The 16,947-nt window shown below is 37.5% G+C and overlaps 1 protein-coding gene across 2 annotated transcripts in view; it reads right to left on the minus strand.

Moving 5' to 3' along the window:
* Positions 1–426: 426 nt before the first annotated feature.
* Positions 427–16,947, minus strand: part of CHM (CHM Rab escort protein) — a 157,368-nt gene continuing 140,847 nt past the window's right edge. For both annotated transcript variants that reach the window (XM_050965046.1, XM_050965045.1), the window contains 3 exons: positions 15,899–15,997; positions 11,707–11,876; positions 427–2,781 (listed from right to left, as the gene is read on the minus strand). In XM_050965046.1, the coding sequence (XP_050821003.1) occupies positions 2,575–2,781; positions 11,707–11,876; positions 15,899–15,997 (476 nt within the window). In that variant the 3' untranslated portion in view covers positions 427–2,574. The remainder of the gene's footprint in view (positions 2,782–11,706; positions 11,877–15,898; positions 15,998–16,947) is intronic.

Consider the following 16,947-nt stretch of genomic DNA (forward strand, 5'->3'; position numbering starts at 1 on the left):
AACCACAGTTCAATACATGATTTCCATATAATAGAAGAACATCAACAGTCTCATCTATTCCTATTCCAAGTGAGCTATTGGGTGCTCAACTACCACAGGAAAAAACATTTAAGATTTCATTCACTATATGAAGAAGACATGAAAAGAGTTTTTAGGCAATCAATGTAGTGTAAAATCATAGCTTATGACTTGTAAGTTGCACACCCCTTGTTTCATCTAAAGTGCGTAACATACAAACCTTTTACTTTACATTAACATGAATGCATGAAATATCTTTACTAAGTAAATTTCTTAGGATGCACGTAAACTTTAATCACATCACAAATAGCAATGTGACAAACTGACATTAAACAGTTCAGCAAAACTTTAGAAGCTAGCAGTAAAGTGCTTTTCTTGCACAACTGAAAGAAAATACAGAAAGAAATGCACATGCAAGCCAACCTTTAATTTTCAAACAACAAATGTTATTTTCTTGTAAACATAAAAGATGAAAACTCAAACATGATTCCTGTTACTGAAAGGCAAACAGAAACCAGGTTTTTGTTTGAGTTCCTTTACAGATTTGCAGATGTTAACTATAATTAACCTACATTCACGCTTTTTTATATATACATAGGAATGGTAGCTGAGAATGAAAAGGCAGGCAGGCTACTTGTTACCATCTGTAATTAGCTGCTTAACTGCAAGCATACCAAGGATCACTACTATTTAGCAATCAAAATGGATTTCAACTTCATTTTTTCTGAGGACTTTACGATTACACAGCATGATGCCTATCTAGTAAAAACAAATGTGACAAAATGCAAACATTAACACACGTTTAATAAATGCAATCTGGATATTGTATTATGATGCACAACAGAAAATAATGTTCCACATTGTGTTGGCTATGTTGTAAAAAAATAAATAAATCTACCTTTATGGCACAAAGCCATCTTCAAGGCAGGCACATTTACTGAAAAACTGTAGAAAATCCTAGCTGTGTCAATAATTTCAGTCAATACCAGACATCAATTATTTGATGGCATTATTTGTATTGATGCACAGTATTTAAAACAGTACTATACTTTGCTGTATAATGGTATAATCATATCTAAGCTTATGTAGCAGTTTAAATTCTGACCATCATCAAAATTTGTTTACTATATATATGTATAGATATTGGCAAATTATACTGTATATGTTTGACTTCAGGTAAAATGTTTAGTTTTTATGGGAAAACTTCCACCACTCAAATTTCAGTTTTTGGTAATTAAAAGCCCATATGTACTTCTCTTTCTTTCTTTAGCTAGAATGCAGAATTTCAAAATATTATTTAGAAGAGAGAAGTGAGAGCCTATTTACTATCAATAACCTTTTCAAGATTTTTCTGGTTTTGTAATTCTGAACACAAACCAAGTTTATAAATACATTTACAAATTCTCTTGTATAAATATGCTTTCTGATTTATTATTACAAAATGCATAATTTACAGCTAACTCACTACTTTTAGACTCATTATTTTGGATGAAGACAATTGTAATTAGAACCAGTCCAACATTTTCCCTCCAAAACTATGGCCAAAATTTTCTATTTTAACTATTTAAATTTTACAGACTTTAGTCCTGCAAACCCTTATGTACATGCAAGTTTGGGGCCTTAATCTTGTTTAAACAAAATATTTACAGAGACTCAAAACATGCTGTATTTCTGGTGGTTCTTAATTATGTAAGAAAGTCCAGCAGTAATTTAAAATAATTATATTTTCTTCCTGACTAGACTGCAAAAGTCATGTCACTGGCAAATATAGTTAAATTCTTGACATCAATCAAAAAAGGAATGTATTAAATCTTTTTAATGTTTTAAGTACTAATATACTTGGTTTCAACTGAGACCAATGTATTTATTGTATACAGTTTATTTCTGCTTAATATGACTAATGAACCTATGACACTAATTTCAAAAACTAATATAGAATATTTTTCATAAGCAAAGTAAATGTGATATTAGCTATTCTAAAAGCAGCCTACAGATGAAGGACTTGTATCAGCAAATATAAAAGTTTATCAGCTTGAACACTCTAGAACTGTCAATAGTGTTTAATGTTCCCTCCTTATATACAATTTAAAGGAGGGAAAGATTTTGGGGCAGATTGTCAGCTAGTGTAAATTGAAGTCAATATAGCTATTACAATTTATATCAGCAGATGATTTGTCCCATTGTCAATTATATTTAACTAACTCACAAGTTTTGTTGTTATTGATAATCTTGAAGTGTGTCTCTGTTTGTAAGGTGGAGGAATCATTACTAAAAAACAAAAAAAGTCTTCAAGGAAATTAAAATCAGATTTGAAAATGAAATGTTTTATTTTCTGATTCTGGATCCAGCTCTGATAACCTCCCTGTGACAAGTTAAGTATTACTCAATTATAAGCAGTCCCACTGAAATCAAATGAGGCTCCTTAAAAAGTAAGATATTATTCAGCCTAAGTAAGGAGATCACATATAATAAATACAACTGTTCGTATTAACCCCCCAACTAAGTCAAACTCTTCCACTGAGATGACAGCAATACTGGGTTCAGTCTCAGTACGTTCTATTCTTCATGATGTTCTTCTGAAACTTTACAGCTATCTCCATCACTGCTTTCCTTGGGCGAAGGCTCTGTTTTTGTATTGGATGAACTACTGAATCCAGGATCTTCTGGCTGAGTCCCATCTCCATCATAGATAATATCTTCTGGATTTGGTGGTGGTGGACAGAATTCCTCCTTAGGAAACATTTCTTGAAAAAATGTCTCAGCCTATTCAAGGAAAACACAAAAAGTTAATTTTAGGTTGACCTTTACTAAAACCAGATCAAAATCCGAAAGAAAACCAATGGTGTGAAAAGATAGGTTCTGTGGTTTTTAGAACTTCTCAGCAATTGTTGGCGTATTCTACAGTATACTGCAAATGTAGCTTTCATTTACAAAATGTATGAATCTTTTTCCACTGAGAACGCACACCTGGTTCCAGTCCAACAACAGAAGCAGCAAAAGATATGAACTTTAGAGGCCCATGGGAGCCATTAAAATGTTAACATTTAACATAGATCATCTATCCCTCCAAATACCTCCTTTTTTAAACTAAAAACAGCAAAAAAATCATAGCTGTATTGCTTGTATGTAGTATTTACTACTGATGTTTTTCTCATTAAATACATAGCTCAATATTAATTACTATTACTGTAAAATGTACTATTTTTGTTGGCAAATGTACATGCAGTTTTGCATGATTTTTATATTTTACAAAAACAGTTATAAATGCTTATATATCTATAAAGTTTGTGTTTGCATGCATGTGTACCCAAACACACAGACCACTTCTCTGAAAAAGGTGTCTATATACATAATACATTATATTTTAATAAGAATAAAGTTGCTATCAGAAGTAACACAATGATTTCATTATTAAACAATTTATTCCAGACACTGTTAAGGTTCAGTAATTAAGTACTTAAAAGTGACAGTATTAAGCTGTCGACTGTCACAGTGATTTATGTTAAAAAATGCTTACTGTAGGAAGAATCAGGACACATGCTATAATAATGCATGGATTACAATAGTAAATACACTACATTTTGGGTAAACATGGAACGGCAAAGGAACAGTAATGCCCGCAAATCATAAATTCAAGATCTCGGGGACCAGGGGCAAAATCCCAGCTAGCCATAGCTATGCAAAAGGTGTCATTACTTATCTTATTATTCTGTTTCCATTGCTTTTCCCAAATAAAGTATTAAGCGGATTGCTTTTCACAAATTAAGCAATCTCCTTTTATAGGCCATTTAATGATTTTGATTTACAAGGAGAGCTAAGGAGTCTTACAGTTTGGGGATTATTATTTAGATAACACCAAATGATATACACTGTACAGACAAACTGAAGACAAGTTCCCTGTCCCTTAGAGCTTACACTCTAAGGCAAGTGGATCTGGCACTTGCACGCAGCCCCACAGAAGTCAATGGGGCTCTACAAGAGCACAGAGGTTCACCTGAGTGCATCTCTTTGCAGGATCAGGGTCTAAATAAAGTCTGGAATGAGATGAGATTTGTATTCTCCACTCCCATTGCCACCTCCACCTGTCAAACTAGTGGTACTCAAAGGAGCTGGATTTTCAGCTTGGAAATGGAGATTGAATGGGTCTATTTATTCACAGAACAGATACAGTATGGATAGCAGCAACAGAAGATTCCCCCACTCTCTCCTTTCAATATACCTCATCCTGATGTGCAGGTATCACTTCAAGAGATTAGAGGATAAACTTAGTTTCTCTGCCCATCCAATCTCTGGCATTTGCACTGGCCAACAATGAGGTCAATCAGTACCAATTGCAGAGGTGGGTTTTGTGGTGGGGGGACTTACTTGGCAACGTCCTTGCCCATCCCCTCCCAGTGGAAGGACTTCCCCAACCGGTCCTTGGTTCTGTTCACCCCAGCATGGCCACTGGGATGATCATGGGCTAAGCTTAAGAGCTTCCCCCAGTACTTAGTTGGAACCACCAACTGTTTTTGTGGCTGGCATTTTTCCCGGTGTCCACCATAAAGAATCTCCTTGTATAAAAGTCCTTGGTCTATAACAAACCGGGATCGATTAGAAGAGCTGAGAGGCGGTGGGGTGCTCCGTGCCACCGCCCAAGCTTTCTGAAGGCTGTCATCTGCTTCCTGCTCAGTCTGGAACTGTTCCCTTGAGGCTGGGGACACCAGTTCTTCCTCAGACTGTGGACTTGGGCTTGGTCCCTCTGGAAGCAATGTAGGTGATGGGGTTGTTTCCGTTGCTGGTGAACCGCTCTCCGCTGGTGCACCTGAGGGTATTTCAGGCTCGGGCTGAGCCTTTTGGGTATGGCTGTATGTTGCTTCTGCCAGTTCTGGCTCGCTGGTGCCCTCTGGCGTTGAGTTAGAAGATGTGGTTGCAATTGCTGGTGCTGGTTGCTGTTCCAGTTCCGGGCCTGGGACTGGAGGTGCTGTGGCTGTTTCAGTGGTAGGCATGGAATCCGGGTCCACTACCTCTGTCTGGGTCTCTGGGAACACAGACGGGGCGTCTGTGGACGGCTCAGGAACAGGAATGGGTCTGGAAGCTTGCCTGGTTTGGCTACGTGTAACCATTCCTACTCTCTTGGCTCGCTTCACCTGGTTGGCCAAGTCTTCCCCCAGTAGCATGGGGATAGGATAATTGTCATAGACTGCAAAAGTCCACATTCCTGACCAGCCTTTGTACTGGACAGGCAGTTCAGCTGTAGGCAAGTCTACAGCTTGTGACATGAAGGGGTAAATTGTCACTTGGGCCTTTGGGTTGATGAATTTGGGGTCTACGAAGGATTGGTGGATAGCTGACACTTGTACCCCCATGTCTCTCCACGCAGTAACCTTCTTTCCGCCCACTCTCAAATTTTCCCTCCGCTCCAAGGGTATTTGAGAGGCATCCGGGCCTGGGGATCTTTTGGGTGATGGTGGTGTAATGAACTGCACTCGGATGGCGTTCTTTGGACAGTTGGCCTTGATATGTCCCAGTTCATTACACTTAAAGCATCTTCCATCTGATGGGTCACTGGGTCGAGGTGAGTTACTGGAGACTGGTGAGGTGGAAGAATAGGGCGTCTGTGGCTTTACTTGGGTTGTATGTGGGGTCTTTGGCTGTCCTCGGTTGTAGGGTTTATGGTCGGTGTGCCCCCTGGGGTATTCGTTCCCCTTGACCGTAGCTTTCTTGCTTTCTGCCACTTCCATCCATCTGGCTCCAATCTCCCCCGCCTCAGCGAGATTTTTGGGTTTTCCATCTTGTATGTACCGTGTGATGTCCTCAGGAACACCATCCAAGAACTGCTCCATTTGTATGAGGAGGTGCAGTTCTTCCAAGGTTTTAACATTGTGTCCTGGTATCCAGGCCTCATAATTTTATCGAACGTAGTAGGCGTGTTTGGGAAATGACACATCTGGTTTCCACTTTTGGGTTCTGAAACGCCGACGGGCATGATCCGGGGTGATCCCCATTCTGTATCTGGCCTTGGTTTGAAAAAGTTTATAGTCGTTCATGTTCTCCTTAGGCATTTCAGCTGCCACCTCTGCTAAAGGTCCACTGAGCTGTGGCCTCAATTCTACCATGTACTGGTCTTCAGAGATACGGTACCCAAGACAGGCTCTTTCAAAATTTTCCAAGAAGGCCTCGGTGTCATCACCTGCCTTGTAGATGGGAAATTTCCTGTGCTGTGGAACAATCATTGGCGCAGGGTTGTTAGGGTTGGCTGTGTTTTGCTTAGCCTTTTCTAATCCCATGGCCTGTCGGTGGGCTTCCCTCTGGAGTTCCAGCTGTTTTTGGTGGTCTGCATCTTTGGCTGCTTGCTCTCTTTTGTAGGCTGCCTCTCTTTCTCTTTCTCTCAGCTCCATCTCTTGTAGTCTTTTTTCCAGTTCTCGCCTGTGTTCAGTTTCTTTGATTTGTTCTTCGCCCTCCATTTTTGTCTTGGTAGGCATGGTTCCTGTTTTCTTGTGTTGGGGTGCCCTCCGGTGTTTATCTTCTGAACTGCAGGCTCTGTTGCCTCCTGGGGTCTGCCTAGCAACAGTGCCTTTTTCCCTTTCTTTCTCTAGCTAATGTTTTCAATGTAAAGTAAACCAGAAAAACCACTTTATTTGCATGTATATAGTGCTGGTATTTGACTCCTAATGGGAGTGCTATTGTGTGACAAAAGACCCGTAACAGCTCCTTAATGGTTTCTTGCTTAATATGCAAGCCACAACTGCCAGAGAGAGCAGAAAAAAAATTCTCTCTGGTTCCTTTTAAACCCAAACTGTTTTTGCTTAAAAGCCCCTAGCAGAGAAAAGAAAAATATAATATTCCTACTGGCTTCTGGATTCTATCTATCCCACCGCTGCCACCATATCATAACCTAGTCCCAGATTTGGACCTTAGTGTCCAAAATATGGGGTTTAGCATGAGAACCTCCAAGCTTAGTTACCAGCTTGGACCTGGTAAAGCTGCCACCACCCAAAAAATTAGAGTGTTTTGGGGCACTCTGGTCCCCACAAAAACCTTCCCTGGGGACCCCAAGACCCAAATCCCTTGAGTCTCACAACAAAGGGAAATAAACCTTTTCCCTTCCCCCCTCCAGGTGTTCCTAGAGAGATACACAGAAGCAACCTCCATGAATCTAAGCAGAGGGATTCCACCCTCCCCCGTTTCCAGTCGGGAAACACAAGTACTTCCCTCTTCACCCAGAGGGAATGCAAAGTCAGGCTAGTAAATCTAACACACACAGATTTCCTCCTGACTTCTTCCTCCCACCAATTCCCTGTTGAGCTGCAGACTCAATTCCCTAGAGTTCCCCACTAAAGAAAAACTCCAACAGGTCTTAAAAGAAAGCTTTATATAAAAAGAAAAAAAAATACATAAAAATGGTCTCTCTGTATTAAGGTGACAAATACAGGGTCAATTGCTTAAAAGAATATTGAATAAACAGCCTTATTCAAAAAGAATACAATTCAAAGCACTCCAGCAACTATAGACATGTAAATACAAAAAAAAAAAACCATATAAATCACTAGCTGATCCTTTGTACTTACAACTGGGAAACAGAAGATTAGAAAGCAAGAAATAGAAATCCCCTCATAGCCGAGAGAGCATACAGGCAGAAGACCAAGAACAAAAGACTCACACACAAACTTCCCTCCACCCAGAGTTGAAAAAATCCTGTTTCCTGATTGGTCCTCTGGTCAGGTGCTTCAGGTGAAAGAGACATTAACCCTTAGCTATCTGTTTATGACAGGTGCCTGTCCTCTCAGGAATTGTTCTGAGATTAACAAATCCACATTAACCAAAGAGCCTTCAAATGATGAACTTCACTCACCTCTGACCAGCAATGGATTTGAATTGAGATTTCAAGGATGAAGGATTCCATTACTAAGCTTGTATCTAAGTGACACAGACTCATTTCCGTATCATTGTAAAATTCTGGTTTCCCTAATTTACATTTTTTCTCCTCTTTCAAAACTGTTTTCAGGTACAAATCAGGAATATAGCATGTCTAATACACAAATTCTATTTTACAATACAAACCATGCCTTTTCAATTGAAAATCAGCCAAATGGATTTTTTGATTGGGGAAAAGAAAAAAAAAAAAAAGCCCAAACTCTGTATATCAAGTCTCAAAGGAAAATTTTAAAGATAAGGTAAGAAAACATTTTAAAAAATCCCCAGCATTTCTATTTTAACTCACAGCAAAATTGTATCAATGGTTACTCTGGTGACATTGCTATGATGAAGAAAATGTAATGGCATCTTATATTTAAAGAAAAACACCAGCTAAAACAGACCAACATTTGCACTGCATGTGCCTTTGATAGTCAGTATCAAATTAGGCAGCAAATACCCACTCCAAAACTTGGTCAGATAATTATGAGATTGAACATGGACAGCATTTCTCAGTATGCTATGTAGGACAGCATGACTTTGATTGTAATTGAACAATTTAATAGTACAGAGTGCTTTCAGGTCTACCAATTTAAAGTTAACCGTATTCAGTTGAAATCATGCAGAATAACCAATAATAATTTAACAGCCTCTTCATAACAACACTTTGGTATTCACAGTAAGTAATTGATATAGTAAATAGTTTCTTTGATATTAAGTTGTTATGGGTAATAGCATTCCAATCTGTAAATTTCTAAGCTAAGCAACATACACTACTGTGTAGAGAAACTACAGAGATATTGTAGTTTAACAACAATTACACTATTTAAAAAAAATTAAAATGACAATGTACTATATGGTGTTTTTCTGTGTTCTGGACATCTACCTTTAATAGCTTGCACAGAAGCTACATAACCCCTTTCTATTTAATAACAACATGTATATAGAATCCTATTCAAATAACAGGATGAAATACAAGATGACCAATAAATTTCATAAATCTCAATACTTCCAAATACCACCAGATAATGGGGAAAAGGCATGCAGTGCCACAAATGTTGACAGGTTCTTTAGTGTATACTATTAACTTGAGATGAATAACATCTTATACATGTTAAATACGGTGCAGGTACATTATACTAAATATGAAACCTTGGATTCAACCACCACACTGACCTACTACACTATAACTCATCTATAAACAGGTTATGTTGTTGAACAAATAAATTTGGGAGCCAAATTCTGCCCTTGGTTTAAACTTAGAGCTCCTGTTGACTTTAGAGGGAGTTCCAAATAGCACTAATTCCTCTCTTTAGCCTTATCCCAGAGGGAATTAAAATATCACATCAGATTAAAACATAATATGATATACTAGAAAATTAACCAATTAAAATTGAGGTTAAATAGCCTGTTTATTGGATTTTTTGGCAGTAAAATCTGCAAAGAAACTGTGGCACTGTCAGTCATATAGAACATACTACCAGTTATACAAAAATCAGACCACATGATTCACAAGAACTGGTAATACTCAAAAGTAGTGCAAGTGGAACTCATGGAAAGCATCACTAAGAGCAAACATGGAATCAATCACCTATGTTAGAGATGGATCATCCAGACCATCATCATGCTAATTAGCATATCCCCCTACAGTAAATTTTCTAGTACTTTTGTCCTATGCAATTTAAATGTATCCTAAGTGAGGGAACTTCCACCACATTCCTCATTTTCAAGAAGTTTGCCTTATGTTCAGCCTATATTTTCCCAGTCTTAGTTTATCCCATTACTATTTCTAGTAACATCCCTGTGTTTCATACTAAAATATTCCTCTCTCCCCTTGCTGTTTAAATCCTTTATGTATTTGTGAACTATACCACTGAAAGCTAGTCATTGCTTAGGTAAACTAAATATATTATTTCCATATGTCAACCCTCCCAGCTCCTGATCATTTCTTTGGCTCTTCCTCTGAGCTCAATCCAGTTTACAAATAGCTTTTCAGTGGTCACTTGCCCAGAAGAGAACACGTACTTCTAGTTGCAGTCATTTCAGAGCCATATAGAGGAGCTACAGCAACTTGAATTTTTAAATTTAAAGAACAGAAGTAGTTTCCAGTTACAATAATATCACTCATATTGAAATGGAGTTGAGGGAAAAACAACGATGGCCCTAGAAAAGGTGGTGGATAATAGGTTGTGGACAGAAGCGTGTGGACATGATATACCACAGCTCATCATTAGGTAAAAAGTGTACTGTAAATATGCCCCACATTAACTTTTAAATGTAATTTAAGCAGCTTTTAATTTGCACTCAGTTTAAAATGGTAAAACAGTTTAAAATTCTCTTTTAAACAAGTCATTTACATTGTAATAGTGCTACCCTAATGTTTTGCACCATTTCTCTCTGTATAATCCGTTATCCTCATAGTTTATCCTTTTGGGAAGCAAATTATTGCCTTGTAAAGTGAAGTGAAGAATACTATTAGCCCTTAATTATACTGTTCTGACACTACAGTTCGGGCTGCGTCAGCCATTCCATTATAAAACTGTATGGCTGGCCCTAAAAAACTGCAGCTGGATAAAAGTTTTCCATTCATATTCTCTGGCCAGAGTCACTTAAAAAAACAACTTTTAAAAAATACTAGAGTCACTTAACATTATGTAACTGTAAAAACCGTTCATGCGTGCTAGCACTGAAAGCACTCATATCATGGTGATAAGTGCAGTATATAGGTCTAAACTACCAACCTATCTTACTAGGGTGGACTCTTGAAGGGAACAGCAAAGAAGAGACACCTTTGAAGGGTTTTTTTTTGGGTGAGGCAGGGCCTGGACACCAAGAAGATCCACTCTTCCTCTGCCGCACAGTAGTAGGGAACGCAGGCAAAGAGGAGCTAGGTGATATAGCAGTACTTGAGGGGCATCCTACCTGCAGCCTGGATGATTGGGCTGCCATTTATTCCCCCCATAGTTAAGGTTATTTCCACATCTCTCTGCTGCTCTGATAGGAAAATGTAGATTTGCCTAGTAACTTTTTTTTTTAATCTTCTCCAAAGCAATGGGAGGCCATGTCTTCAGCTGAGCATCGGTGTCTTAAATCTTTTCATAAAGCAAACAGAAGTTACATGACTACATCCATTGTACTTTGAAAATTTACTCTGCAGTGTGAACTCTACTTTTAATTTTTTCTGGCTTTTCTTGGTTAGTGATGCTTTCTTCTCTACAAAGACATCAGAATTCACCTTATTCTCTTTATCCCCGGTGCCAAAAAATTGCCTGTTCTCTGATTATTTCCTATGTGATTAAATCTATCCTGTATTCTTTGGTCTTCCCATCTTTCACCTGTAATATAGCCAAAAATCTTGACATAAGGATCATCCTTTTCAGTTATATCTGCTTTCTTGATTCTCTAGCTTCCCTTCCCCACCCCCATTATGTTTAAACTTTCCCTCTATTGTCAAATGACACTATAGCTCTGTCCATGTCTAAATTATGCCCCTATCTTCTGTTATAACCCAGTGTTCCACCACAGTGTCTTCTAATGATCCCTTTTTCTCCCACTCTCACTTTCACGTCTTCAAGTATTGCACCTTATTAGCTGGCTTCTCTATGAACTCCAAATTTTCAACTACTCTTCTAAAAAAATTTCTCAACAGTCACCAGTTCTATGAAACACATTACAGCTATATTGTCAATGCACTCTATTTGTTCTGTTTTATAATGTACTGTTTTATACTCAGCATCACTTGAGGCCTTTAAACCGAAAGCTTTCAAAGTTGAAAAATATGAGTTCCCTTACCTGTTTGACAGCATAGTCATTTCCTAATGCACAATCTGGCCCAGAACAGACATAGACGTTTGAGGGTAAACAGTCATATGAATTCCTGTCAATTCCTGAAGAATCTCTCATGTTGAAGTATACTGCCCATAGGACTCTGGGCTTTCCCAGTCCTCCTCCATTTTCGGACTCTAAATGGCAAGAAATATTTTCAGTGGCCAGTATGCAAATATAAGAGACTTGTAAAACTCAGTATAATAAAACAATCAATTCAGTTATTAGCATGAAATTACTGTAATAGAATATAAATATATATATTTTAAAAGACACTAAAGCATATCAATAGTGCTTTTAATACGTTCTTCTTATAAGGTTTCAAGAAAGGAATTTCCTAAGTAACATTTTAAATCTTGCTGGATTATTACAATTTTTAACTGTAAGAAGAGTCTCTTACAGTATGTGCTAAACTGACCACCTCATTCTGGAGTTGCTGATTTTGAAGTTCAATACAGTTGCCAACCCTTTTCACTAACTGGTGTTACCCTCAGTGCTCCCTTTTTAATTTCAAGAGCAAATCACATTAAATGTTTATCCATGACTTGTTTAGAAAAGGGCTTCTCTGCGGGAAAAAAAAAGTGTAGTTATGGACTGTACATTTGCCTATGCCTAAAAAACAAAAGCCAAATTTTACATTGATATGACATTGTACAGCGCAAGACAGACTATTTTACCACTTACACCTATCTATCCATCCCCTTATTTCATCTTACCTTATACCCACCTCTTAGTTGCTTTTTCTGTTTCACTTCCCTTTTCCATCCCTTAGTATGTATGACAGTTACACTTGTTTTGTACATCAACCAAATGCCAAATAAATGCAAATTACATTGCTTTTCCATTTAGACCTATTGTTTTGACCAACTGATAAAGATATATCACTGTTGAGTTTCATCCAGAGATTTACGTAGGAAATATACATGCTTGTAGAAGATCTGCATTTGGCTCCCAAGTACATTTTCACCTTACCCCATTTGTTTCCCCTGACCACAAAAATGAGAGCATGGAATTTGTTCCTGAATACAGGTCCTCTGTATGACACGTCAACCTGCTGCTATCAAGCAACAGGGCCCATCTCAAATGTTGCTTCACAATATACATTCTATTTTGTCATTTCCCACTTAACAATGACTTAGCAGTTATACAGCACTTTTCACAGGATAACAGAGTGTTTGACAAACCATAAAGGGTGAGATTTTTAAAAGGGACCTACGGAAATAAGGTGCCTAACCCCCAATGCAAAAGGGAGTTCTTATGAAAGAAATGGCAACAAATACAGAAAATAAACAACAATAACCATGGATAATGGAGAACAACAAAAATAATAAATTACTCCAATTCAGATAGCTTAGTCATTCTATTTTGTCTTTTTTGTTGTGTCGTTGTTAAATGGAAATCAAAGGTAAATTTATCCATTTATCTCTGTTTATTAAAGAGAGCACGTTATTCTTAATGCATGAGAAACCACCAATTTCTAATTCTTCCTTATTTACTATCTGTATCTTTTTCCTGTTACTCAGGAAAACCAGCAACACTTCTTAGAAGATGATAGTGAAGCAGAATGTATAATACTGATACTGAGATTTTTAGATGCTATTTTGTTTGGAAAATTCATTGTGTCCATTTTTGGTATTCTACATCCTCTATAATAAATGCTGCCAGCATTATTATCCTGCATAAAACTTATTCCTTGTAAAATAATCTGTTAGATTTATTCTTTTTCAAAGAACCAACTGTCCTGCCAGATAATGCTGACATTCAGAAAAACATAAACATAGTACTGTAAACAAAACAGCAAGAACATAAGGATAAATCTATATCATTCCATCAGCATCTATTTTTTATGACTATCAAACAATTTATTTAAAAAATAGGTGTTAATGCTACTGAATAATTTGAAAACAAATTAAATCCATCAGCCTGTGAAAGCATGAACTTTAATACAGAACAAGATGCACTTTAATATATTAAAAAGTTGATACTGCTCATAAAAGTTACTTCTTCCTCATTTAGGCAGGAAAATAAATGGAGTCCTCCTCTCCAGGTGACTTTCCCTCTTTGACCTGCCATGGCCCAGTGCTCACTTTATCTAGTGATTCATTTTCAATAACTTCAACAGTATTTGTTCTGACATTTTAATTAAAATACGACCACTACCTCATCCTGATGATAAAAAGGCCTGTGTGTCAGTGAAAACTAGCTTTTCAGTGCCTCAGTGCACCTGAGGACCCCTTCTCATCAGAGTTCTTATAGAAGAATTTCATTCAGGTTCTAAATAATACATCACTTCAAAACTGGATCACTTTAAACATTAAGATTAATGTAAAAAAACGACACTGAACTGCAAGCTAATCATTTATTTACCATTTGATACTCTAAGAGGCATACAACACTGCTACAGATTATACATTTAAGCTTAGGTCTCTAGCATACAACTTTGTGGACTTTAACTTAATAAGCACACTAGTAATAAAATATCTGAATGAAAGAAATAAAACACACAGATAACTCCCTACTTTACAAACTTGTATTTACAACCCTCCCCTTTTTGTCCAAAATCTGTCTTCCAAAGTCCAATAGGTAGATAATTGCATTTTTCTCAAATTTTACAAAAACTTGATTTTTCAATTTTGTAAAAATGAGATTTGCCTGTACTATAAACTGAAAAGAAAGAAAAAAATATGTTTTGAAGATATATGTAAATCAGACCCTCTGATGAAGGCAATAGCAGCTTCTCCTCTTTTTATTATAAAAAAGAAACAGTTTATCACTGAGCCTTGAAGCTACAAAAGAGAGTTAAGAAAAGGGGAAAAGAGAAGAAACAGGAAAAGAGTGAAAAGTTAAATATCAACTATTCACAAAACATGGTAAATAGGCTGTGAATCCTTACCTACACAGTGAACATTTTGCAAGTTAGTAGGTCATCAGCAATGATTATTAAAATGATCTACATTAGTTAGTTTATGAGTTTGGTTGCAAAGTAATACTCCAATTGACAAAAAAAAGTTCCAGTGTTTTGCCATGAGAAGGCAATTCACTATAGTTGAGTATGAGTACTCCAATGATAAAAAAAGCTTTAATTTGTTCACAACGCGGCAACCACCAACAGTACCTTACCCTGCTGCTCCACCTTCTACACTGCCTCCACATAAAATACAAGGTTACATTCAAAATTCTGCTATTGATTTTTGAGGACCTTTGATGAACTGGCTTAAGATACCTCAGAGACCAATCGTCTCTTTGCAACAGCTACATTTTTCAACAGCTACATTCCCCAAGCACTATGAAGCTGTCCATGTCAAGGACAAAGCTCATGAAAACATCTGCCAGGGTTTTCTCAGAAATAGGGTCAAGGCTTTGGGACTCATTACTAGGAATAAGAGAGACTAGAAATCTCATTATCTTCAGGATGAAGTGTACAATTCACTTCAACTTAGAATTTATACAACTGCAGTTACAAACAGCAAACGAGGAGAAGTGGAGGAAAAAGATGAAGACAAGAAGCAATGTAAGAGGAGGGATAAGAGAAAGGAAAAGAACATCACAGAAAAGCACACAGCCCTGACTGCGCTGGGGAATCAGACTGGAAAAGTAAATCATCATACTATTGGGATTTTATCTTGTGAGTGTCAATACTAAAATGATGGCCAGCAGTATAAGAAATAAGGAAGGATAAGAAAAAGATGGGATACAAGTAATGCATTGGAAATTGCATTCATGTTTCAGCAGTAGTGTCTAAGTCCTTTTGAACAAACCTTTCCTGTGCAAGGAAACATTTGTTAGAAATGAAAACACCAGAAAATACTTTCAGGATTCCTATGGTTTCTTCAATGCAGGACATTTAAAGCCAAAGTCTTGCTCTGCTCATTCAGAACTATTGCACCTAATCAATGTCTGAAGCTCTACCCGTGACCATTAGATCATAGTCAAGGAAAGAGGTAAGTGACCTTTTATCTAATTATGTTCTCTCATTCTTTTTAAAAATATATTGAATCCTTTACTTTAGAACATGGATACCCAAACAGCCAACCAAGCGGAGATCACTCTGTTTTCATCTTAATGGTGGATTCAGATGTTCAGTAGAAGAAACGTTAAAATTCAAAAGGTAAACATATGTACAATTTTTCCATTAATGCTTTTCATCTATTTTTCTTACCTCTCTCTGTTTCAGCATTTAGGGAGAACAGCTTCCGTACAACAGGCTCTAAATCTTCTTTAGCAGTTTTAGTTGATGAGCAGGTAAAATGAACCAAGTCTGTTGGAGGGGGAAACACAGATTGATTACACTGCTCTACAGCCAAAATGCTTCTGAAATAAATATAGTCTAACTTTACTAATTCTGGGTCACTGAGAAAGAAAATGATGCTTAAAATTGTTGATTGGCTCTAGTTTTCAAGATATGCTATTGGGTCAGTATATACGACCCTTGACTTGGGAATGGCGGAGGATAAGTGAGTTATAAAGGGAAGGGATCTCAATTTAAACCAGAAATGACTAAAATACATCTTTGACTGGATCTATGAATAAATCTATGACTGGGTTTGGACAGTACTTGCTTTTGAGGCAAAACAATCAATGATGCAATCTGAAGCTGGTATTGCGTCATACATGATATGAATTGCATCATGTTATTCCTAGACGTCATGGATGATGCAATCATAACGAAGCTTACATCACTCTGCTGAACAAATTGCCCTATATGAGCTCTAGAAATCATACAGTGTGGTGCTCTCTTATTTGTCACTGTTTGATTTTGCAAAGGGACACATTTCTGTTTAGCCAAAGTGAGCAGAGATGCCTCGTACTTGTGTGAACAGTGCAGATAACTTCTGCTATGTTTGTGGTGAAGTGACTTTTGCATCACAAAAGCGCAGTATAACCACTATGGTTAAGAAAGCCTATCACCTTTCTTTTGGCTGCAAAATTGGAGATCAGGACAAGAGGTGGGCCCCACACATATGCTGCAACACTTGTGCAACAAATCTTCGCCAGTGGTTGAAAAGGAAAAGGAAATCTATGCCTTTTGCAGTGCCAATGATTTGGAGAGAGCCAACAGATCATACCAGCAATTGTTACTTCTGCATCGTGCCTCCAGTTGGGAAAGGTGTGTCAAAGAAGAAAAAGTGGACTGTGCATTATCCAAACATTCCATCAGCTATACGCCCAGTACCCCACGGAAAAGGACTGCCGGTTCCTGATGCACCA

This window comes from Gopherus flavomarginatus, chromosome 8 (assembly GCF_025201925.1).
Source record: "Gopherus flavomarginatus isolate rGopFla2 chromosome 8, rGopFla2.mat.asm, whole genome shotgun sequence".
NCBI classification, from domain to species: domain Eukaryota; kingdom Metazoa; phylum Chordata; order Testudines; family Testudinidae; genus Gopherus; species Gopherus flavomarginatus.